The 26,208-nt window shown below is 44.7% G+C and overlaps 1 protein-coding gene across 7 annotated transcripts in view; it reads right to left on the reverse strand.

Annotated features, from left to right (window-relative positions):
- Window positions 1-26,208, reverse strand: part of PHF21A (PHD finger protein 21A) — a 141,817-nt gene that overhangs the window by 85,007 nt on the left and 30,602 nt on the right. For all 7 annotated transcript variants that reach the window (XM_044270548.1, XM_044270547.1, XM_044270545.1 and 4 more), the window contains exon 2: window positions 6,944-7,095. In XM_044270548.1, coding sequence (XP_044126483.1) covers window positions 6,944-6,997 — 54 coding nt within the window. In that variant the 5' untranslated portion in view covers window positions 6,998-7,095. The remainder of the gene's footprint in view (window positions 1-6,943; window positions 7,096-26,208) is intronic.

Raw genomic sequence — 26,208 nt, forward strand, 5'->3', positions numbered from 1 at the left:
CTCCAACAGCAGTGAATGGGAGCTCCACAAACACCGGAGCAGAGTTTCTGTAACTGTAGAATTAATGAAGCGGTGTAGTTCTCATACACTGCTATGGGCGATAAGGAAACATTGAGGTGCAGGCTGCTCAGTCCCTTGGCTGCTGTTCACTGTGGTTATTCCCATCCTGCTCATGAATGGCCGATATGAGACAATCCATTAAGGGTCCAGTCAAACGTCCGTAAGTGTTCTGCGGATCCGCAAAACACGGACACTGGCAATTTGGATTCCGTGATTTCTATAATAGAAAATGCCTAATCTTGTCCGCAATTGCGAACAAGAATAGGACAAGTTCTATTTTTTGGCGGAAACGGAAGCACGGAGCACATATCGGCTCCACTGAAAATGAATGAGTCTGCACCCGGTCCGCAAAATTGCGGAACGGATGCGGACCCATTTTGCGGACGTGTGATTGGACCCTTAAAGGGTTTTTTCCCCAAGATGTAACACAGATTGCATTATCCAGACCCATATTTGTCCTTGTCTCCTGCACATAAAGTTATGGTCTTGAATTTTCATGAATAATTCCACATCTAATCATTGCTAGGAAAAAAATAATAATGACATACACTAGGACACTATACATTTACACAAAAGGCAACCCAGAATAAAACCAAAAAGAACCAGACCGACTGAGGCAAATGTGCAGCTTTCCTGCAAGATACTAAGCTCAGATTAACCTACATATAAAATATTTTATTTTGCATCTTAAGAAGGTTCACTCCTGACTTTTTTTTTAGGTTCATTTAATATTTTATTTATTTTCAGATAAAATTCTATTGGGCCACAATGAACTTTGTAAGAGGAAATCAACAAAAAAAAAATAATATTCTTGTATTTTCAAGTTAACACTAAACTGCAATAAAACTAAGGCATACATAAATCTCCCCCCCCCCCCCATACACATCAATGTCAAGGGTCTGCAGAGAAATAAAAATATGGGCGATATAAAAAATAAATGCTATTTGCTGAAGTGACACAACCCCTTTAAGGGTACTTTCACACTTGCGGCAGAGGATTCCGGCAGGCAGTTCCGTCACCGGCATTCTGGACGCAAACTGATGAATTTGTGAGGCGGATACGGATCAGTCTCACAAATGCATTGCAATACCGGATCCGTCTTTTCGGTTGTCATCCGGAAAAATGGATCAGGTATTCATTTTTTTCTTATTTTAAAAGGTCTGTGCATGCGCAGACTGCAAAACCGGATCCGTTTTGCCGAAACACTTGGGGCCGGATCCGACATTAATGCATTTCAATGAAAATGAATGCCGGATCCGGCATTCAGGCAAGTTTTCAGGATTTTTGGCCAGAGAGAAAACTGCAGCATGCTGCGGTATTTTTTCCGGCCAAAAAACATAAGAGGGACTGAACTGATGCATCCTGAACGGATTGCTCTCCATTCAGAATGCATTAGGATAAAACTGATCAGTTTCTTTTCGGTATTGAGCCAGTGACTAAACTCAATACCGGAAAACAAAAAACGCTAGTGTGAAAGTACCCTAAGCTAATAAAAAAAAAAAAGAAAAAGATCTGAATCAATGTAATCTACCCCAAAACACCAACTGTAACAGGCATTGCACTTAGGTTACATACCCACCACCCTCCCTGAGCCCTTCGCCTAGCTCCATTTCCATTAGGGCTCATGCACACAACCATATTTTCTTTTCGTGTCCGTTCCGTTTTTTGGGCGGCCCATATACGGAACCATTCACTTCAATGGGTCCACAAAAAAACAGAAATGACTCAGTGTGCACTCCGTTTCCATATGTCCGCAAGTCCGTTCCGCAACAAAAACAGAACATGTCCTATTCGTGTCCATTTTGCGAACAAAGATAACGGATCCAAATAAAAACAATGGATGTAACAAGGACGTCACAAGGGTGTTATCTGTTTTTTAGTGGATCCGTGTTTGCCGGACAGCAAAATACATACGGTCGTGTGCATGAGCCTTTAATAGGTTTCACTTTTTAGGCTTATTCAGAAAAAAATAAAATAAATTTGCTAAAACGAAAATAAAAAGTTACTGCTGCTTCTGTGTCCATTCACAAACCATGTCTTATGTTTTTGATAAATAACCCCAGATCTGCTAAAGTTTGAAAAGCGTAACAGGATGGAGTTCCTCTTTTTCTCCTGCAGATGTCACTGTTGCACACACTGTCAACAGAAATCATTTGGCTGATGAAAGAACTCGGCAATGAGACAAAAGTGTTGCAGCGAATAGTTAGTGCAACTGTGCAAGCCTCAGTTGCCTGAAATTATGGCCTCTGTGTTTATACCCACATGCAGGGTCTACATCTGGAAAAGCATCCGGCGAACATGACAAACATATCTATAGGTCATCATTCACAAAGCTGAGGCCAAAACAGTCTTTTTGGTCTTGGTCAGGACGGTGTATGTTTCTATGTTGGTTTACTACAAATAAAGTATGGAATAGTATTGTAGACTACACTACTCCATAAACGGTATAGCGTAAAAAAAATATATACATTCTTTTTGGGACCCTGGGGGCAATTCCACTGTATGTGCAGAGTGAGATAGTCTGCCAGACATGTACGTTGGAAATTTTTGCAGGCATATACATTATGTCAAATAGAGCAAGAGTGTGATGTGAACAGGGCTTTACCTACATATCCTTTCTATCCCCCATAGTAACCTCTTGCTGTTTGTGTGTATGTTTGGGGGGTGCCAAAAGAAAGTGTGTAATTTACGTAATAGGAGTCAAACTCCTTCATACTGACACTGTAAGCACAACCGAACCTATGGTCTTAACATATCTGTAACCTGAACCTCCCCCTCATATCTACTTAAAAGTCGAGGGCAAGTTTTTCCATCTGTTCATGTGATCAAATATCAAAATCCCGTTTAACATTTTTTAAATAATTTTTAGCGATTTTTTTTTTTTATGTCAATATCTATATGTAAACAAAAATCATAAATTCCTGCAGTTTCCGCACTGGCAACTAAGGCCTTTTTTTACACTAATGGTAATTAGATGGGACAGGCTGTTCTGGCTGGGAACAGCCTGTCAGATCCATCCTTGCACGCAGAAGCTTTCGTCCGGCCACTCCACGGCATATTTGCCAGGTTGCGACTGGATCTCCGCCGGACCACATTATTGTCAACAGGGCCGGACGGATTGCAGGCAGCACATGGGTACACCCCTGCAAGGACGGATCCGACAGGCTGTTCCCAGCCGGAATAGCCTGTCCAATCTGTTTACTATTAGTGTGAAACAGCCCTAAGCCTAATAATAGGCGCTGCTTCTTGGTCTTTACTGATCACTTTACCACAGTTACCTGCTTATCTATAAACTGAGGCGATATTACAGCATGATTAGAATGACAGATCCACCATTCACAATAGGTGTTTCTCAAAGCTTATCTAGTTTTTCCTTGTACGATGACCTCTGCACAGACAAGGCCTACACAGCTCTCCCATAGAGGTCAATGAGGACCCTTCTGTCCATGGGGTCCTATGGATCTTGGGGCTGCTGTAAATCAATTTTCTTAACGCTGTTAAGAACAGCTCAGGCAAGATGGCCGCCCTCATAATCAAGTTCAGGAAATAGTAACACATCTCCTTTTTTACTAATTCTATCTGGTTTTAAAAAGGCAGAAAAAGCACAGCGACCATCTTTAAAAATGTGCTCAACATAAAAACATAAGGGGTCATTTATCAAACAGGTGTAAAGTAGAACTGGCTCAGTTGCCCATAGCAACCAGATTCCACCTTTCATTTTCCAAAGGTGGCATCCGATTGGTTGTTATGGGCAACTAAGCCAGTTCTACTTTACACCAGTTTGATAAATGACTCCCATAACTTAAAGGGAACCTGTCACCGGGATTTGGGGTATAGAGCTGAGGACATGGGTTGCTAGATGGCCGCTAGCACATCCGCAATACCCAGTCCCCATAGCTTTGTGTGCTTTTATTGTGTATAAAAACGGATTTGATACATATGCAAATTAACCTGAGATGAGTCAGAGCTTGAAAATATGACTCTTCTCTGGTCACACAAGTAAGATATGACTCTAATGTTAATTTGCATATTTATCAAATTGTTTTTTGACACAATAAAAGCACACAGAGCTATGGGGACTGGGTATTGCGGATGTGCTAGCAGCCATCTAGCATGCTGCCCAGCCCATGTCCTCAGCTCTATACCCAAAATCCCAGTGACAGGTTCCCTTTAAGCAATAGGTAATTTTCTGATGACACATTGCATTTAACCCCTCAACAGTCACATTAAAACCCTTTGAAAACTTCACTTTTTAATTGTAGATTTATGCCTGAAGTAAATATAGTTGCCACACAACTCATGTGACTGAAGTGCATTTTTTAACTCCTTAGTGATGGGACTAATTTTGGCCTTAACGACAAGTAACATTTTCCCCCTCTGTGTTCCAGTGCTCAAAACTTTTTGGGCATTTATTTTTATGGCATTCACTGATAACTTTAAGTTGTGGGTCAGTAGGATTATGATGTTGAAAAACGTACATTATTTTTTTTTCTCTCCTATATTGCAGGCTTTCAGCTCCTCCACTGCCCCCTCCATCTCCAGGCTGGATGAGGCAACTCAAGGAGGGAATGCTGCTTTAAAGGGGTTGTCGAGGTTCCAGGCTGAACCCGGATATAAGCTCACCTTCACTTCATCCCTGCTGGGCAGAAGTCTCGCCTAGCATACTCATGTGAAACCCAGTATGTCAACGGCTCACAACAAACAAACCTTGGAGCTTATATCCGGGTTAAGCCCAAAACCTGGACAATCCTTTTAACTCTTTATCTCTCGGGCTTCATAACAGCCTAGGCTTTAAAACAAGACCAAAATCGCAGTATGATCTCGCCTACATCCAGAGATATAGTTGCTAGAAACTGGGTCAGGCTACTTTCACACTTGCGTTTTTTCTTCTCCGGCATAGAGTTCCGTTCGAAGGGCTCTATAACAAAAGAACTGATCAGTTTTATCCTAATGCATTCTGAATGGAGAGCAATCTGTTCAGGATGCACAAGGATTTCTTCAGTTCAGTCTTTTTGACTGATCAGGATAGAGATAATACCGCAGCATGCTATTGTTTTATCTTCGGCCCAAAAAATAACCTAGATACTTGCCGGAATGCCGGATCTGTCATTTTTTTCCATAGGAATGTATTAGTGCCGGATCCGGCATTCAAAACACCGGGATGCTGGATCAGTCCTTCCGGTCTGCGCATGTGCAGACTGAAAAAAATGTTAAAAAATTAATAAAAATCAAAACCGATCCGTTTGTCCGTATGACAAACGGACAGACGGATCCATTCTTGCAATGCATTTGTAAAACGGATCCGGCGACGGAACTGCCTGCCGGATTCCTCTGCCACAAGTGTGAAAGTACCCTCGGGTGAGTGTAATGACAGTTAAGAAAAAAAAAAGTTAAAAAAAAACCTGGAAAACCCACTCAAAAAAGAAGCGGAGGCCATGAAAATCAGCAGAACGAAAAGTGAAAGTACTGCTCACAGGAACCAGATTTCAGCCAAAAAGAAACACTTCACAGCATCTTAGGCTACTTTCACACTAGCGTTGTTTAAATCCGGCGTTCAATTCCAACATCGGAACTGCTTACCGGATCCTGAAAAACTTGTGAAAACGGATTACATTTGAATCCTGAGCAGGATTTTGATCCCAATGAAAAAAATGCATTGAAAAAAACAGATCCGCCATTTATGGACTTTAACTTTTTTATTTTTTTTTATTTTTCGGGTTTAACATGCAAAAGCCGGATCCGGTTTGACTGAACACAAGGCGCCGTTAACGCAAGTCAATGGGAAAAAGACCGGATCCGTTGTTCAGTCAAAATGTTCAGGATGCTACAACATGCTACAGTTAGCCTGATCAGTCAAAAAGACTGAACTGAAGACATTTGTCCGGATCCGTCTTCAAAACGCGTTCAGTGTTACTATGGCAGCCAGGACGCTATTAAAGTCCTGGTTGCCATAGTAGTAGTGGGGAGCAGTATACTTACCGTCCGTGCGGCTCCCGGGGCGCTCCAGAATGACGTCAGAGCGCCCCATGCGCATGGATGACGTGCCATGCGATCATGTCATCCATGCGCGTGGGGCGCCCTGACGTCACCGGGAGCCGCACGGACGGTAAGTATACTGCTCCCCCACTTCCCACTACACTTTACCATGGCTGCCAGGACTTTAGCGTCCTGGCAGCCATGGTAACCATTCAGAAAAAGCTAAACGTCGGATCCAGCAATGCGCCGAAACGACGTTTAGCTTAAGGCCGGATTAATGCCTTTCAATGGGCATTAATTCCGGATCCGGCCTTGCGGCAAGTGTTCAGGATTTTTGGCCGGAGCAAAAAGCGCAGCATGCTGCGGTATTTTCTCCGGCCAAAAAACGTTCCGGTCCTGAACCGAAGACATCCTGATGCATCCTGAACAGATTTCTCTCCATTCAGAATGCATGGGGATAATCCTGATCAGGATTCTTCCGGCATAGAGCCCCGACAACGGAACTCTATGCCGGAACAAAAGAACGCAAGTGTGAAAGAGCCCTTACTCTCCATTCAGAATGCATTAGGATAAAACTGATCAGTTCTTTTCCGGATTTGAGCCCCTAGGACGGAACTCCGCGCCGGAAAAGAAAAACACTAGTGTGAAAGTACCCTTATGTGTCGGTAAAGCTTGAATAACATTCTCATTGTTGCTTCTGTTCTTAATCGAGCTATGACAGTTATAACTTTCCCATTCTGCACATGCTGCAGAAAATCTCAAACACATGTATGGAATGGATATTTTAGTAACTTTCTCTAATAAATCTGCTGTGTGAACATGGCTTTATAATGGCAAAAACAGCACTAGAAATGATGCTATTCTTGCCGGCAAATAGCACCAGAAACACACAGTGAAATGCTCTTACCTGGTGAACTTGAATTTCCACTTTTAGGGCCTCCTGGAGAGTCTGAAGCTCCATTCTCCTTTCTCCAGTTTTCTCACCTGAATTCCCAAATCCCACGGCTCTTTCACACGTTGTTCTATTCAGGGTAAAAAAACTTCTTTCAGAGTCTAAACCTACAAAGCAAACAAAGATCATTACCAGGTGTAAAGGCAATGCCAGGCAGAATGATTACAATCATTAATACAATTATGAAGGTCTATAGCGGACGGTAGCTATGTGTACAGTGGGGTCAGTTTGATACGCTCTACGACGGAAGGGCAGAACTTTACTGATACAGGTCTGCACTTGTAGTAGACAAAATGGGCCAAAAACATTGTGCCTTTTGGCTGACAAGAGCCTAGAAGTACACAGAAGCGCTCCCCCCACCCTTCTCTGTGGCAAGATCAGATTTAAAATGCAAAAATATTGTATTATTAAACAGACATTATGTGGCCCGAAAGCAGTCATACAGGCCAGTTGTTTTACACCTGAGTTTGAAAGAAATTACAACATTTCTGTGCAACGATCCCGGGTCCATAGCTGGACAGATACAAGGTGCCTGTGCATTGTTCTGTCCAGGCAAATGTCTGGTGTTACAGCTAAGGAACTGGATACCAGAAATCCAACCAAGGACAACATCTGCATGGAGTTTGCATGTTCTCCCCATGTTTGTGTGGGTTTCCTCACCACACAGTAAACATTTATATTTTAACATGGGAGCCTATGGGCCATGTATATCACTGCATGGCTATAAAGTGCCATGGAGCTATACATTGGGAAATTTTCCCAACGCACACTGTAAACGCAGAGCGAACGGGTCTTGTTGACATCTCTCCCACTTGAAAGCAGCTGGATTATTTAGGTTAAAAAAAAAAAACAACACACAGCAGTTGATCGTAAAATGAAAAACTCCAGGAAACAAGAAGTTTCCCATTAAAATGATTCACCAGGGAGGCCTATATATATGATTTCTACACACGTAGGAGAGGAGTGATCAGCGTTTTACAGTCTGCCGGTAGAAGCGCCGCGTTCAGTTTAGAGGTGTTAATACTATAAAAAGACTGATATAATATAAAACGTGTGCAGCCACTGAGCAAATGTAGGCGACAATAAGGGAATGTCACTGAAATCTATAGGATTTCCTCTAAACAAAATGGCATGAAATGTACAAGATCGCCATGGAAACAAGTCAAAGGAAAGCCCTCTAACATGAGAGGACACAAGGGGAACGGCTAAGGCTACTTTCACACTGGCGTTTTGGCTTTCCGTTTCCTAGATCCATTCAGGGCTCTCACATGCGGTCCAAAACTGATCAGTTTTTCCCTAATGCAGTCTGAATGAAAAAGTATAATTCAGAATGCATCAGTTTGCCTCCGTTCCGTCTCCATTCCTCTGGAGGCGCTTGCAGCATTTTGCTGTCCGTCTGACGAAACTGAGCCAAACGGATCCGTCCTGGCACACAATGTAAGTCAATGGGGACGGATCCGTTTTCTATGACAGAATCTGGCACAATAGAAAACTGATCTGTCATCCATTGACTTTAAGTGGAGTTCATGACGGATCCGTCTTGGCTACGAGAAAGATAATACAAACAGATCCGTTCTGAACAGATGCAGACTGTTGTATTATCTGAACGGATCCGTTTGTGCAGATCCATGACGGATCCGCACCAAACGCGAATGTGAACGTAGCCTAACGCGGCCTCCACCCGTGCACATAGCACATGCTGCAGGAATACAAGAATTTTTATCCCCAGTTCTAAAACTTTGGATAAGAGAAAGTGAAGATGAAAAGATGACGTAATCCTTACACACACTTTAATGGATTTAAAAATTGACCTTTTTCCCCCAAACACACAAGTCCACATCAAATCATCCTCTACTCAGTCCAGCAAGACGCGGGCTGCTGTATCCAGGGACCTCACATTAAAGTTCACAGTTCCAGATGGCTCTGGGGAAGATTTAAAGGGTTTGTGCCAAACACTACTTTTCACTCGAACGGTACATTCACATGACCGGGTTTTGCGAATCCACAAAACATGGATACTGGGCGTATGCATTCATTTTGCGGACCGCACATGGCCAGCACCATATAGAGAATGCCTCTATTTTTTGCGGGGCCACGGAACGAAACAACGGATGCTGACAGCATCTTTTGCGGCCCCATTAAAATGAATGGGTCCGCACCCATTCCGCAAAATTGCAGAACGGATGCGGACTCATTTATACGGTTGTGTGAATGCACCCTAAACGTGTATTTTCATCAATTACTCTGGCTCCCATTCCTCCTTGGATTGTTTTTTTTCTCTCTCAAAATTTACCTTATTTGCACTTTTCCCATCCCAATGTTTGAATCCTACTTCCTGGTTTGTCATGTGACTGCTGTCCCACCATGCTTTAGGGCAGTGCCATGTGTCCTGACATCAGTAGATCATGTGACACTAACCACACCCCTTGTTCTTACCAATGAGGCTTCCTACCTCCTCCATTATAGGTCTCCAATGCAGGATGTAACCAACAGCAATTGAAAATAATCGAAACTAATAACTTTTGAAAAAGGCAGTTTTGATAAATGGTGGTATTTGGGGAAAGTGATAACAGCGATATATATGTTGGGCAAGATACATTTAGATACGTGGCACAACCCATATAAAAAAAAAAAAAAAAAAAAAAATGGACAATCCCTTTAAATGGGCAGTCCAACATCAAACTTTCAGGCCAGTTAGTAGGTGGTGGTGCAAACCCTTGGGCTCCCACTGTTGCCAAGAACAAGGGCACAAAATTCTCGCTCAGGGAAAACTGTGGGATTCAGGAGAACAGTTTAAGGGTCTATTCACACGTCCGTAGTGTATTGCAGATCCGCAATACACCTGGCCGGCACCCCATAGAACTGCTTATTCTTGTCTGCAATTGCGGACAAGAATAGAACAGGTTTTATTTTTTTCAGGAGCCACGGACCAGAAGTTCGGGGCCGCGCTCTGGAAATGTGGATGCGGACAGCACACTGTGCGTGTGTCCACATCTCTTCCGGACCCATAGAGAATTAAAGGGTCCGGATTTGTTCCTCAACACTGCGGAACAGATCCAGACCCATTCTACGGACTTGTGAATGGACCCTAAATCTGTGATGGCTAACCTCTGGCACTCCAGCTGTTGTAAAACTACAACTCCCAATATGCACACTTGCTTGGCTGTTGTCAGAACTCCTTACAAATGAATGAAGCACACTGGGAGTTGCAGTTTTACCACAGCTGGAGTGCCGGAGGTTAGCCATCACTGGGTAAATGGGCAAGTAGAGAAAAAAAAAGAAGGAAAAAATATATATAAAACACTGTCGTGGGATAAGTAACCATCCACTCCCCAGTATGCATACACTGGAAAATCCCTGTATCTCTGCTACCTGGACCAATAACTGTACCCTTCATGTCTAGGACCATTACGGTTCTGTGTTCTATGGATCCATAACAAGGCATCCACAGCCTGCGCTGGGTCCATACTGTACCTCACTGCACTCAAACTTTATATGGAGGCACAGAAGGAAAAATAAATAAAAAAATCACGGAGGTCTCCCAGGAGAGAATAACAGTATCTTACCCTATACTACTATATATATTTTTTAAAGGACATCTGTCAGCAGATTTGTACCCTGACACTGGCTTACCTGTTACATGTGCGCTTGGCAGCTGAAGGCATCTGTGTTGGTTCCATGTTCATAGTGTATGTGCCCGCATTTTACAATCCCATGTAAATAACATCTCTCCCCGCCATACAGCCCCCTCCAGCATACAGTCCCATGTAAATAACACCGCTCCCCCCTACTCTCTGGATAGGGCAGCGGCCAGGCAGCTGGCCCCTCGTTCCCTGTCAATTACAGCTATTACTCCCACTAGCTGCCCCCTGCTGCAGGACACAATATCGCACAGGCAGCCCGACCAATAACAAAGCTTCTTGCTATAAGCAGCCTTGTTATTGGTCATTTCAGGCACCAGCAGCATCGCTGCCCCGATGAATGGCAGGAAAAGGTCTAACATGTACTGGTATGCATGTACAGGCATTTGTGCAATGTCTGGGTACAAATCTGCTGACAGATGCCCTTCAAGCGCCATTAACTCCAGGGGCCTTACATCTAAAAAGGGGTACACATGCATAACATAAAACAAAACAAGTACAACAAGCAGGAAATTCTTAGATGACTGGTACATAATACAGACCCATGGGGATTGTGTGTGCTGCTATACAAAAACCGTGCATGCATGGATATATGACAGATACCAGCGGTCTCCAGGCCAGTGGCTTTCAGAGCATTCTTCCGACAACCAGAGAGCCACAGATCACTGGCAGAGGCGATCTGACCTCACACAGCTCCAGCCTCTGCCATGATCAAGTGAATGTGAACCTGTTACCTTCAAATATTTTTGAGTGAATGTGAACCCGTTACCTTCAAATATTTTTGCAAAGACGCATAGCAGGGAAATCATAGAAATCCAACAAAAGAACTGTTAAAACACATAAGACGGGGGGAGATAAAAAATCATGCAGCTATTGGAATTGTCATTTTAATGTGTAATTACAGTTTTCTAAGCAAAAGCAATAATTAACTTTGCCATCGCTGCCCGGGGGGGGGGGGGAATAAAAAAAATAGAAAATAAAAATCACAAATATTTTCGCTGTTTGCAGCAAAGAGTCAGCCTCAGGCTACTTTCACACTCGCGTTTTGTGCGGATCTGTTCAGATAATACAACCGCATGCATCTGTTCAGAACGGATCCGTTTGTATTATCTGTAACATAGCCAAGACGGATCTGTCATGAACTCCACTGAAAGTCAATGAAGGACGGATCCGGTTTTCTATTGTGCCAGATTGTGTCAGTGAAAACGGATCTGTCCCCATTGACTTATATTGTGTGCCAGGACGGATCCGTTTGGCTCAGTTTCATCAGACGGACACCAAAACTGGTGTGCGCCTCCAAAGCGGATTGGAGACTGAACCGATGCATTCTGAGCAGATCCTTTTTCATTCACAATGCATTAGAATACAAACTGATCCGTTCTGGACCGCTTGTGAGAGCCCTGAACGGATCTCGCAAACGGAAAGCCAAAACACCAGTGTAAAAGTAGCCTGAATGCCAAATGGTCACTTAGCGGTGGTTCTATGAAGATCCTTCACACTGCAACTGGTGGACTGAGTGCCTCATAACTAATGATGTCACACGCTGCTGCCTTAATGAAGGCAGGGATACGTATTTTACAGATTCAGTCCTTGGGGGGGGGGGGGGGGGGGGGAGTATTACTGAACGGAATCACTATATTTGTGGAGAGGTTTTGTGAAAGACATTCATTTGTGACTCCCCAGGACACAGGGTATTAATATAGCAGCAGAAGTCATGGGTGTGAGAGACTATTCTGAGGGCAGAAAAGTTATCACCTATCCACAGGAAAGGGGATAAGTGTCTGATCACCGGGGGTTCAGCCCCCAGCAAGCACAAAAATGGAGATTCCCGATTCCATGTGAATGGAGTAGCGTTGTGCATCCATAATCACCACTCCATTCACACAAACGGACTAAGACAGCACTTGGCTACAGTTCCACAGAAGTAAATGGAGCAGCGGTCACACGCGTCCACTACCACTTCACTCACATGTGGAATTAGGGACCCCTGTTCTCCACCAGTTGGACCCCCCACCCACCCACGATCAGACACTTATCTCGTATCCTATGGATAGAGGATAAATGTTCTCTATGTAATAATCTGTTTGAAGACATAGGGGGACATTTATGAAGACCAGTAATTAGACGCTAGTCTTTGTCCCTCCTGCACTGGTGGTTCATCTGCCAGGTGGACTTTACACTTGTCTAAAAGGAAGCTGGTATAGATTTAGACAATCTTATCTGCCTAAAACAGGCGTAGAAAATTATAAATGAGACAGGCCTGGCACCTCTTCCCTGCCCACACTATGCCCCTTTTAAAGGGAAAAAAGTTGCAGACTGCAGCACAGTCTGCAACAGATATACAGCAGAAAGTGGCGTCTATCTGTTCATAAATTACCACCATAGTTGTGATTTCGGCCTCATGTACACAAATGTATTTTTGAACCGCATTTTTTGCAGATCGCACAGGGACCCATTCATTTGTATGGGTTTGCAAAAAAAAAAAAAAAACACACACACACACACACACACACACACACACAGATGTCATCCGTTTGTAATCCGTGCTGCAAATGATAGAGCCTGTCCCATTGTTGTCCATCTTGCAAATATGACCTTTTTTTTTTTACAGTAGGTCCCACCAAAATTACAGGATGCACATGGACCGCATAAGTATTTTGCGGACCACAAATTTGTGGTGTACATTCACCCAAATGTAAGCCATGGAATTGAATGGGTCGGTAATCTGCAATATACATCCTATCCTTAGCGCTTCGTAGTGCTTGCTATCCGTGCTTCTGCTCCGCAACATATCTTGCAGACTGTGAACCTCTTCAAGTCAATGGCGGTCCGCAATATGGGCACAGATGGCCTACGGTTGTGCGAAAAGACGGTCAAAGGGGAGGCACTCTAAAATATCATAATGAAGGAATAGGAAATCCCCCTTGGAGAATCATTGGGGATTCCTATGTAACAGTCATGCAGCCTAACATGAATTGGCTTGTATATACGACAGAAGCCACTAAGCTGTGCCAGATCTGCTGTGACGTATGGCTTGTCATTTTGATGCAGCAGTATTTTTGCCTTCAAACCTGACAGAATTTACAACGGAGCCACCAATGAATATGTGAACAGAGTCTAAGGCCCATTTCACACGAGGAAGTTTTCCGCGCTGGTGCAATGCGTGACGTGAACGCATATCACCCGCACTGAGTCCTGACCGATTCATTTCAAAGGGTCTGTGGACATGAGAGTTTTTTTTTCACGCATCAGTTCTGCGTTGAGCGAAAATCGCAGCCTGTTTTATATTCTGCGTTTTTCACGCAGCCCTGGCCCCATAGAAGTGAATGGGGCTTCAGTGGAAAACGCATCGCATCTGGAAACAAATGCGGATGCAATGTGTTTTTCACTGATGGTTGCTAAGAGATGTTGTTTGTAAACCTTCAGTTTTTTATCTCGCGCGTAAAAAAAAAAAAACTTTTCAAAACACATTGCACCCACGTGGAAAAAACTAAACGCAATCGCAGACAAAATTGACTGAACTTGCTTGCAAAATGGTGCGAGTTTCACTGAACGCATCCGGACCTAATCCATCACGCTCGCGTTAAAGAGGCCTAACAGATACAGGTCTCTGACATCAACTCTACATTACGAGCAAAGCAATAATAATGTGTAAAAAAAAAAATAAAAAATTATAATAATGTTGATGCAAGAGAAAACTAACCATCAATAACATGTTTCGCTAACCACCCTTCCCCTGCAAAAAATAAAAAATTACACTATTATTGCTTTATACAAAGAACTTCACAGGTTCCTATTGGGAGCAATGCACCAAAAGAGTATCACACACTGGAAACTGCAACCAAGGCCTCATGCACACGACCGTTGTTTTGGTCCGCATCTGAGCTGTAGTTTTTGCGGCTTTGATGCAGACCTATTCGCTTCAATGGAGCTGTAAAAGATGCGTACAGCACTCTGTGTGCTGTCCGCATCCGTTGCAACGCAGAAAAAAATATAACCTGTCCTATTCTTGTCTGTTTTGCGGACAAGAATACGCAGTTATATCAATGGCTGTCCGTGCCATTCCGCTAATTGCGGAACGCACGCGGACGCTATCCGCAATTTGCAGAACGCAAAACACACAACGGTCGTGTGCATGAGGCCTCAGGCTACTTTCACACTCGAATGACAAATCCGTTCAGATAATACAACCGTCTGCATCCGTTCAGAACGGAACCGTTTGTATTATCTTTAACATAGCCAAGACGGATCCGTTTTCTATTGTGCCATATTGTGTCATAGAAAACTGATCCGTCCCCCATTGACTTACATTGCGTGCCAGGACTGATCCGTTTGGCCGAGTTTCATCAGACGGACACGAAAATGCTGCAAGCAGCGTTTTGGTGTTAGTCGCCAAAGCGGATTGTAGACAGAACGGAGGCAAACTGATGCATTCTGAGCGGATCCTTTTCCATTCAGAATGCAAACGGATACGCTTTGGACCGCTGGTGAGAGCCCTGAACGGATCTCACAAACAGAAAGCCAAAACGCCAATGTGAAAGTAGACTAAGGCTACTTTCACACTTGCGCTTGATCGGATCCGTTCTGAACGGATCCGATCATATTAATGCAGACGGAGGCTCCGTTCAGTACGGATCCGTCTGCATTAATAACTTAGAAAAATTTCGCAAGTGCGCAAGTAGCCTGAGCGGATCCGTTCAGACTTTCAATGTAAAGTCAATGGGGGACGGATCCGCTTGAAGATTGAGCCATATGGGCTCATCTTCAAGCGGATCCGTTCCCATTGACTTACATTGTAAGTCTGAACGGATCCGCTCGCCTCCGCACGGCCAGGCGGACAGCTGAACGCTGCAAGCAGCGTTCAGCTGTCCGCCTGTCCGTGCGGAGGCGAGCGGAGCGGAGGCTGAACGCCGCCAGACTGATGCAGTCTGAGCGGATCCGCTCCATTCAGACTGCATCAGGGCTGGACGGAGGCGTCTGGGTCCGCTCGTGAGCTCCTTCAAACGGAGCTCACGAACGGACCCATGAACGCTAGTGTGAAAGTAGCCTTAGTATGCAAAACATAAATCTGAAAATATAATATAATATAATATAAAAGTAAATTCCAATTGAAGCTAAGCAAAAATGCACAGCCCCCCCAAAAAACTGTCTGCTCTGAGCAGGTGTCATAAAATGAGCAAATCAGAGATGCTATAATTTTTTGTTCTGCACATCAAATTAATGTGACATCTGTTCCTAGTTGTCTCAACATTCACAACATGATATTTTTATTTCTATGTTTTTTTTTTTTAACTTCATGAATTCTCTCACTCCCATTTATAAAGATTGGACTGAGAGAAGGGCCACATACCTGGGATTTAGGGGCAAGTTCATACATTGCTCATTTGTTCCGTAATTTCAGTTACAGAATACACATTGGTAAGTAGCGTGCAATTTTAGCAAATGGGGTTTTACACACATCATTGAAGGTATTTTTTTCAAGATTCTGATATTGATGGCCTATCCTCAGGGTAGGTTATCAATAGCGGATGAGCAAGAGTCCAACTCCTAGCTGATGAAGGAGCCATAGCACTCAGATGTGCGCTGCGGCCTCTCCCAAGGCCAGTGATGTCACGTTCATTGGTTACGTGGCCTAGGCGCAGTTCAGTCACATTTAAGTAAACAGGGCTGAGCTGCGATACCAAGCACAGCCTCTATACAATGGAGGGTGCTGTGCTCGGCAAGCTGTGAGGAGGCGGCAGCAGGAATGCTGTGCCCACTTCAAACAGCTGATCAGCGGGGGTTCCCACGTGTCCCGAGGATAGGTCATTAATATCAGAATCTTGTAAAAAGTCTTAAATCACAGCATAAAAAAAAATCCACTGCAGGATTTCAGCCCTGAAGCATGTGAAGCATGCCCTATCTACTTAAATTGTGCAGAGTTTCACAGCAGATATCAGTCTTTGCGGCTTAATCTGCAGTTCAAAACACACAAGTTATCACATTTTATAGCACCGCGCAACAATGATTTTGCTACAGAGATAAAAAACATGTTATTTAGGCCTAATGCACACGGCCGTTGTTGTGGTCCGCATCCGAGCCACAGTTTTTGTGGCTCGGGTGCGGACCCATTTACTTTAATTGGGCCGCAAATGATGCAGACAGTCCTAGATCTCGCGCCTGCGCCGTAACGGTATCCAGTCGGCGCAGGCACACAGAGGCGGACGCTCGCTCGGCCACTCCATCCTGAAAGCGCCTGCGCCGATGACGTCATCAAGTACACCCGGAAGAGAAGATGCCAGCGATGACTTGATGACGTCATCGGCGCAGGCGCATTGAAGATGGAGCGGGCGGCCGAGCGAGCGTCCGCCTCTCAGTGCGCCTGCGCCGACTGAATACCGTTACGGCGCAGGCGCGAGATCTTGATAGGAGACAGGGCCAGCAGAGGACAATCGCATTCGCTGGCCCTGTCAATCAACATGAGGAGAGGGCGTCTTTAGGATAGGAGGATGCAGCTGCTACCAGCAAGTAGCCGCCCTACTTGCTGGTAGACAGTTAATTAGCATATTATAAAAGTATGTTTTTAGCAGAATCTACTGAACCAAAATGATTAATTACATTATGTATGGATAAATCGCAGTATAGGGATTATAAGTACACAAAAAAAAATAATGTTTAGTGGGGTGACAGAAGCCCTTTAAGTGTACGGGGCTCTGTGAGGGCTCATTTTTTGCAGGACGATCTGTTCTTTTCAGTGATTAAGTGTGTGCAACTTTTTGATCACAAAAAAAAATAATAATAATATTAGGTAGTTAAAGTTTTAAGTCACCTTGGGTGACAATAACTGGCAATCATTAGATTGCCTATTGTGTTCATTGATGTCTATACAACATTTAACACTTCATTTGCACTATACCAATACAACGCTGCCACCTAGTGGCCTGTATTGGTATAGCCATCTAATAGGCACCGAAGCCTGCTTGAGGCTTCAGACTATTAGATCAATGTAACAGGTTCCCCGATCTCAGCCGGGGAACACTGTTAACGGCGCGGAGTGCGCGACTTCCGCTTCCGGACTGCGCAGATGCTGTGGTCACATTTGACCCCAGCATCTGAAAGGGAAAATGTATGCGATCAGCCTTATGTTTTTAATACCAGGGGAAGGAGGGGGCGCACTGCGCCACCAATGAGGTTAACTCACCCATTTATTCAAATAAAGGAGGCAGGGGCTGGCTGCAGAATCACATAGCCGACACCCGACCTGAATGAGAGGTAGCTGCGATCCGCGGCAGTTAACCCCTCAGGTGCTGCACCTGGGGGGGTTAACTGCCGCGGATCAAAGCTACCGGTCATAGAGGTCGGGTGCCGGCTATGTGATTCTGCAGCCAGTACCCGCCTCCTGTATTAGAATTAATGGACGAGTTAACATCATTGGTGACGCAGTGGCTACAGCCTCCCCCCTCCATTTTGGTCGCTATCTGGAGCGATGCGTAAGTGATGAACAAGGAGAGTGGTTCCATAAAGATATTTCTACAATGGAGAACAGGTATCAAGGCCGCTGAAATCCCAACATGATGGGGGACTACTGATAGTTTTTGCAACGGGAACGCAAAAGCAGATGCCTGAAGCATTTTTACCAGTACTGGGCCTTGCTCAAGTAAGATTTTTAAACTGAAAAACTAGACTTTTAGAAATGTTGCTATTCCATTACATTTTCATACACTGTTTACTATGCAAACTTTAATTGTCGATCCGGTAATTGTTGGAGTAAAACTCGTTCTGTTCAAAATTATGAAATGCTTTCCAAGTGCTTAATTCATTTAGGCATACTTATGCATAGCAAAATTTTGTGACGTGTTACAACAATTCTGACTTTGGATTTGTAATCCGCACACTTGATTTGGTATAGGACAAATGTTTTTTGCCCAGTAGCAGACAAAATTATTATTTTTTTTGCGTGGTGTAATCCACACATTATCTTAGCTTCAAAAAGTTAAAATAATCTGAACGTGTGACAGCACCCTATTGTAACAAAGCACTCATCACCCATGGGTGGCCTGAAACTCACCAGGACTCCAACCACTGCTACCTTTGAACTGCAGCCAACAACCAAGAAAATAAAGTGTGTGTAAAACGTAACGACCCAGATTTACTAATCCTAACCCTGGGTTCAGACCTGAGCGTTTTACAGCGCGTTCCTACGCGCTGTAAAACGCACAACAGGCAAGAACCAATGATTCCCTATGGGAATGGTTCTCACCTGGGCGTTTTACAGCGCGTACGATCGCGCTGTAAAACGCCCGACGCTCAAACAAGTGCTTGAGCTTTTTTTTGGGCGTTTGTCGCGCGTTCCCGCACATAGATATTCGGGAACGCGCGACAATGTGTGCACGGCTGTCTATGTATGCGCGCTTGTAAACGCCCGTACAAGTGCGCATACAGAGCGCTCCTTTCGGAACGCTCAGGTCTGAACCCAGGGTAAGGCCTCATGCACACGACCGTGTGTCGGCCAGGCCCGTGCTGCGGTAAGCTAATTGCAGTCCGCAATGTACAGGCACCAGCTGTGTGCCTGCCTTCTGCGGATGCAGACCTAGTCACTTGAATGGGGTCAGCAATTGACATTAGATAGTCCTCACCGCAAAAAAATAGTGCATGCACTATTTTGCAGTGGGTAGGCACGGAAAGAAAACTTCCAACCGGTGCTTCATTCAAGCAAATGGGTCCGCATCCATGATATGGCACCCACGCAGCCGGTGTCCGTATATCGTGGAACTGCTGTTTGTGGTCCGCATTACGGGCACGGACCTGCTATGGTCATGTGAATGAGGCCTAAAGAAGACGTAATCTTAGACGAGCTGTCTAGCCCCACATTAGACTTCTCACAGGGGCTCAGGCTGGATAAATAATGTGGTGCAGGGACAGACACTTTACGCTATACCAACATATAGGTTGGATTTAGGTGCATTCATAGAAAGACTGGGTCCGCGTGCGCTTCGCAAAAAGTCATGTAAGTACACCCTTAGGGCTCATTCAGACGTCTTGCGGTCCGCCAATTGTGGATCTGCAAAACACAGATATCGTCTGTGTGCGCCCTTACTTTAAAAGCCAGAACTGCGTTGACATTTTGGTGTAAAATGGCGCATCTTAGCACCCCCTTTCCTGTGAAGCTCCACCCACTTTAAGATAAGCTCTGCCCCCTCTTTAAGCATGTTGGAAGCAAGTCTAGAAACCCTAACCCTAAGTTCACACCTGAGCGTTTTACAGCGCGTTCAAACGCGCTGTAAAACGCTCAACACGTGAAAACCAATGCTTCCCTATGGCCCTGGTTCACACTTGAGCGTTTTACAGTGCGTTTGAACGCGCTGTAAAACGCCCAACGCATAAACAAGTTCTTGAGCTTTTTTTTGGCCGTTTGTCGCGCGTTTTGGCCATAGACTCATTGGACAACACTGCAGTCAATCACACAAACGCGCGTCAAACGCGCGTTTACTATTGCAAAAAACGTGCATAAAAACGTGCGACAAATACGCGCGTTAAAAACGCGCGTCTCAGAAACGCTCAGGTGTGAACCCAGGGTAAATGTGCCAACTTGCGCCACTTTAATCATTTTTTGGCACAGACACATAAGTCTGGGCCAATGTGTGTAAAGCACTTTTTTGTTAGTGGTTTAGGTGACGTCTTTAACTTTCTATCATTTTGTACAGATGTTGTTGTTTTTTTGCCATTCCTGCAGCATGCCAAGGGTCATATGCAAAGACAGGCTTTTTACCCCGGTCTTAGATTCTCTCTCTCCCTCTCCCTCTCCTCCCCCCCCCCCCCCCCCCCACGCTGCCGTACAATTTGGCTCATTTATGATGAGGTGTGCGCCTAGTCATAACTTAGGCGAATCTATGGCAGTTCATATGTCTGGAATAAAAACTACCCAATGGGAGCTGGGCAGCAGTAACTCCAGCATGGCCCCTACAGTCGTAATGGAGATGTGCTTCCTGCTCTCTTTGAAGTGCTAGTTCTGGCAGCACAGGTGACCAGTGGGGTATGAGGTATCAGACCCCCACCAATCAGATACCGATAATGTATCCTAAGGAAAGGTCAATCCCTGGAGCCTGGAAATCCCTTTAAAGCAAAATCTGAATAAATAAATAAAAAATAAAAATGCAACAAAGTGCTGTGATTGAAACTGGCTCAAGGTTGCTTTTATACACTTTTTTTTGGCACAGCTGTTTTTAATGCAGTTTTTCTTTTTTTTCCAGCAAAAGCAACAAGTGAATGACACAAGACATCCATATCCAGTACAGACGGAGGTGGTGTGAACTCAGGCAGCATCTGGGAATGATATATACAATGAAGAGGCCACAGCCCCTTCAAACGGCTGATCAGTGTCTGTGACATATCCAAAGTTTAATAAAAACTCAGTTACTCTTTAACCACTTAAAACAGCTGCCAACTTTCATTTTTTCTTAGTTGCCTTCCAAGAGCCATAACTTTTTTTTTTTTCACCAATATAGCTGTACAAGGACTTATATTTCGTGGGACGAGCTATACTTTTTAATGGCACCATTTAATGTTAAGACGTTGTCAAACTATGAATAAAATTATTTGAGGCTTAGAATAGGGTGGGGGGGGGTGGGGGGACAACTCTGCAACAATTTTTTTGAGTTTTGTTTTTATGGCAGCCAGTATACGGTAAAAATGACGTCATGTATTCAGATCAGCACAATTATGGCTATACCACATTTTCATAAAAATTTTTATTTTACAACTTAAAGGGGTTCTGCACTTTGCCTAAACTGATGATCTATCCTCTGGATAGATCATCAGCTTCTGATCGGCGGAGGTCCGTCACTGGGCCAGCGGTAAACAGTGAGAAGGCCGCAGCGCTCCTGCCTTCTCTGACCCCCGCCGATCAGAAGCTGATGATCAATCTAGAGGATAGATCATCAGTTAAAACAAAGTGAAGAACCCCTTTTTTGCAAATTAAATGCTCTGCGTTACCATATTCACCAGATTGAGGGGTCAATTTTGCTGAATGAGCAAAGGTGACAAAACAAAAGAAAGAAAAAATAATTCTGTATTTCGGCATTTTTTGTTTTTACAACATTCACCATGTGGGATAGATAGCAAGATATTTTAAAAGTTCAGGCATTCATAGATGTGGTTATTGCAACTATGTTCATTTTTTTTAATTAATTGAACACCTTCCCAACATCTGCCATACATGTACAGCGGATGTCAGGTCCAGATGGCTCTGGGTTCTGCTGTTTTACACAGAAGACACCCAGAAGGGTTAAGTCCATTATCAATAATGCCGATCACGGACTTAACCCCACAGATGCCGTGGTTAATTGTGACCACAGCATGAGAGGTCTTTTCTCGAGAGCTCTGGGCTCCCAGGATCCGAACGGCTCCCCCATCCCGAGATCAAGGGAGCTATTCACTCGCTATAGCAAGCTCAGGCCCTCTGGATGGTCAGTGACGTTCCTGTGGCAGAGCTCCATAGGAACATAGCGAAACTTCATAGACTGCAACAGTAATTCATTGCAATATATGGGAGAAATGATCAGATGAGGACCTTTCACCAGAATAAAACATCTAAACTAACTATACAGACGTGTAGAGCGGCGCCCAGGGATCCCCCTGCACTTACTGTTATCCCCGGGGGCGCCGCGCCGTTCACCCGGTATAGGCTCCGGTATCTTCATAGTTAGGCTCCACCCAGGGGAACCTGCCGGCGTCTTTTTCTCGTATGCTGTAGCGTTGGCCAATCGCAGCGCTCAGCTCATAGCCCGAGAGAGAAAAAAGCCTCTCAGGCTATGAGCTGAGCGCTGTGATTGGCCAACGCTACAGCATAGGCGAAAGAGACGCTGTCAGGTTCCCCTGGGTGGAGCCTAACTATGAAGATACCGGAGCCTATACCGGGCGAACGGCGCGGCGCCCCCGGGGATAACAGTAAGTGCAGGGGGATCCCTGGGCGCCGCTCTACACGTCTGTATAGTTAGTTTAGATGTTTTATTCTGGTGAAAGGTCCTCTTTAAAGCCCCTAGGAGCAGTTAAAAAAAAGTGTGTGTGGTAAAAAAGTGTGTGTGTGGAGGGGGGGGGGGATAAAATCAAATCACTCCGCTTTCCTCATACAAAAATAATAATTATAATTATAAAAAATAAATAAAATAGAGATCATAGGCCTGTACTATTAAAATATAAACGTATGTGTCCCATACGGTGAACAACATAATGGTAAAAAAAAAAAAGAAATACAAGCAAACAAAAACAATTATTCACGTTTTTTTCGTTGCTTAATGAGATGCTTAATGCTTAATAAGAATGAACAAAATGCTCAACAAGTCACACATACTCCAAAACAGTATCAATGAAAAGATACAGAAAGCTCCACGAAAAAATACAACTCCAGAGATATGAAAATTATCGGGGTCAGAATATGGCAATGAAAAGAAGCAAATTAGTTTTTTCCAAAGCATGATGCCATGTATGAAGGAGCGGCACTCGCTCCATGCCATTATTATGTCGGGAAGGGTTTAAAGGGGGTTGTCTTATCATGGACAATGGGGACATATCACTAGGATATGCTCCCATTGTCTTATAGGTGCGGGTCCCACCTCTGGGACTCACACCTATATCGAGAACAGAGCCCTGCAAGGTGGTGGCTGGAGGACTCCCCATAGAAGTGAATGGACGTGCACCCCACATGACCGGCCACGCTCCCATTCACTTCTATGGGCTCAATGGAAATAGCCAAGCCAGCGCTCTCCTATTTTCGCTGGCCCTATAGAAAATGAATGGAGGGCAGCTGCGCATGCACAGTGCGCCCTCCTTCACTTTCGGGGCTCCGTTCTCGATATAGGTGCAGGTCCCAGCGGTGGGACCTGCACCTATAAGACAATGGGGGCATATCCTAGCGATATGCCCCCATTGTCTGTCATGAGACAACTTTTTTAATTTTATTACCAGTGCCTTTCTTAGCCATCAGCACTCTCCTGGTCTACTGCTCCACCATGGGAAGCTCAATGTGAGTCTCAAAGCACACAAAAGCACACAAAAGTTTTCCAGGAGTTTGATAGATATGGCCTATCCTCATGATAGGTCATCAATAACTAATTTGTCGGAGTCCAAATTCCAGCAACCCCACAGATCAGCTGCTTGAAGAGACTGTGGCACTCCAGTGAGTGTCACAGTCGCTAGTGATGTCACACTAATTGGCCACATGGCCTATTTGCAGCTCAGTCCCTTACAAGTGAATGGGCCTGGGCAGCAATACCAATAACAGCCACTGTACAATGTAGTGAGGAGGCTGCAGTGCTCAGAGCACCGCAACCTCTTTAAGTTACTGACTGGCGGGGGTGACAGGTTTTGGACCCTCCCCGATCAGAAATTGATTACCTATTACCTTTCCATCAATATCAAAACTCCCTAAAAATCTAAGTCAGCTTGAGTGCTGACAACGTTGTACAAAGGGAAAGGAACAAAGCAGGTAACTCAGAATAAAAGCACTGGTAATAAAATTAATTTTACTGTTCTGTATATCTTGAACATGCTAAATGAACATTTTTTGCGGAGGTGCTTAATTTATGAATTCTCTGCTCTCATCCTTCCGTTGTCCTACGTGACCGGCACTCTGAGTTCTGGTCCTGTGTGAATAAGAGTTTATTTCTCTAATCACTGCAATGAGAGCCTTCTCAGACAGCTGATCGGTGGGGGTCCCAGGTGTCTGACTCCTACCGATCAGATACTGATGACCAGTGGTGGTCAGTTCGCAGTGTTCGCCAACCAACATATGCGGGCTGCCATCTTGACTCACCCGTCCGGCGATGCACAGGTAAGCCCTTACCTGTGCCAGGAGCCGGTCTGAAATCAAATGCAGTCACCGGGAGCAGGCAGTTCCGAGAACAGCCGCCTTCATCGGGCTGTTCTCTGAACTGCCTGCTCCGAGTGACCATTTGATTTCAGACCGGCTCGCGGCACAGGTAAGGGCTTACCTGTGCATCGCCGGACGGGTGAGTACATATGCCAGCCCGCATGTGCTGCTGATGACCTATCCAGAGGATAGAAAATCAGTACTAAAATCTCAGAAAACCCCCTTTCATGAGAAAAAGACGGAGCGTCAAGCGAAAGATGCATAGCCTAAAACGCAACATTTTGCGCGAAAATTGTGACAATTATGGCATAAAATTCTGTCTCCACCAATAGCTGGTATACAGTTAGGGCTCATTCATACAACCATGCCATGTTTTGTGGGCCGCAATTTGCGGAACAGAACAGACGGCCTATTATAGAAATGCCTATTCTTGTCCGTTTTGCGGCCAAAAATAGGACATGATCTATAATTTTTGCGGAACGGAGCAACGGATGCGGACAGCATCGTTTGCGGCCCCATTAAAGTGAATGGGTACGCACCACAAAAAATGCGGCTCGGATACAGAACCAAACCACAGTCGTGTGAATGAGCCTTTAGACAAAAATTTCAAGTTTGCACCACATTTGTCATCCAGCCAGAGCCCCTTGGATATATCTGGGGCAGCCTGTCTACGCCTATGCCATCTACAGGCTTAGTAAATCTGCCACACAGTCTTTTGCAAGGGGACAAATATGTACTCTGCAGTGCAGCCCCATACAGGCCTTTGTATGCAATCAAAGAACATTAGGCTCCATTCAGACCTCCGTCATGGGTTTTGCGGATCCGCAAAACACAGACAGCGGCAATGTGCGTTCCGCATTTTGCGGACCGCATATTGCCGGCACTAATAGAATAGGACATGCTCTATTTTTTCGGGACCGGAATTGCGGAACCAATCGTGCTGCCCCATATTAATGAATGGGTCCGCAATTCCGTTCCGCAAAATGCGGAACGAAATTGCGGACATGTGAATGGGGCCTCAAGGTAAAGTATTGCACACGAGGCCTTATCTCTACAAAGAAAGGCCTGATTAGTTCTGATAGAAAACTACACCTGCCGTAAAAGAGACAAAAAGTGACAATTGGACAGTTAGGCCTCATGCACACGACCGTTTCGTTTTTTGCGGTCCGCAAAGCGCAGATCCGCAAAGAAACGGAGCGGCCTGCCCATTGTAGAAATGCCTATTCTTGTCCGCAAAAAATGCGGCTCGGATGCAGACCACAAAAACGGTTGTGTGCATGAGGCCTTATTGTGGTTGAACCTGTTAGGAAGAAAAATACTTTGGGAGTTAGACCAAGTGCACAATTGCCCTTATATTTATTTTGGAACTAGGGCATAAGAACTAGGGCACTGGAACTACTTAAACAGACCAGTCCTGTATGGAGACTTACTGGAAGTACTTTATGGCAGTGTTTCCCAACCAGTGTGCCTCCAGCTGTTGCAAAACTACAACTCCCAGCATGCCCGCACAGCCAAAGGCTGTCCAGGCATGCTGGGAGTTGTAGTTTTGCAACAGCTGGAGGCACACTGGTTGGGAAACACTGCTTTACGGTAAAAAGACTTATTGGCAATGCTCCATGGATTAAAAGATTATGCAAAGAGGTATCTTCCACGGAAGAGAACCATCTCGCTAGCGCCACCTTCTGGAAGTGGGTCCCTAAGGCCTCTTTCACACAACATTTATTTTCTTGTTT

The sequence above is a fragment of the Bufo gargarizans genome, chromosome 10 (genome assembly GCF_014858855.1).
Source record: "Bufo gargarizans isolate SCDJY-AF-19 chromosome 10, ASM1485885v1, whole genome shotgun sequence".
In the NCBI taxonomy this organism is placed as follows: Eukaryota; Metazoa; Chordata; class Amphibia; order Anura; family Bufonidae; genus Bufo; species Bufo gargarizans.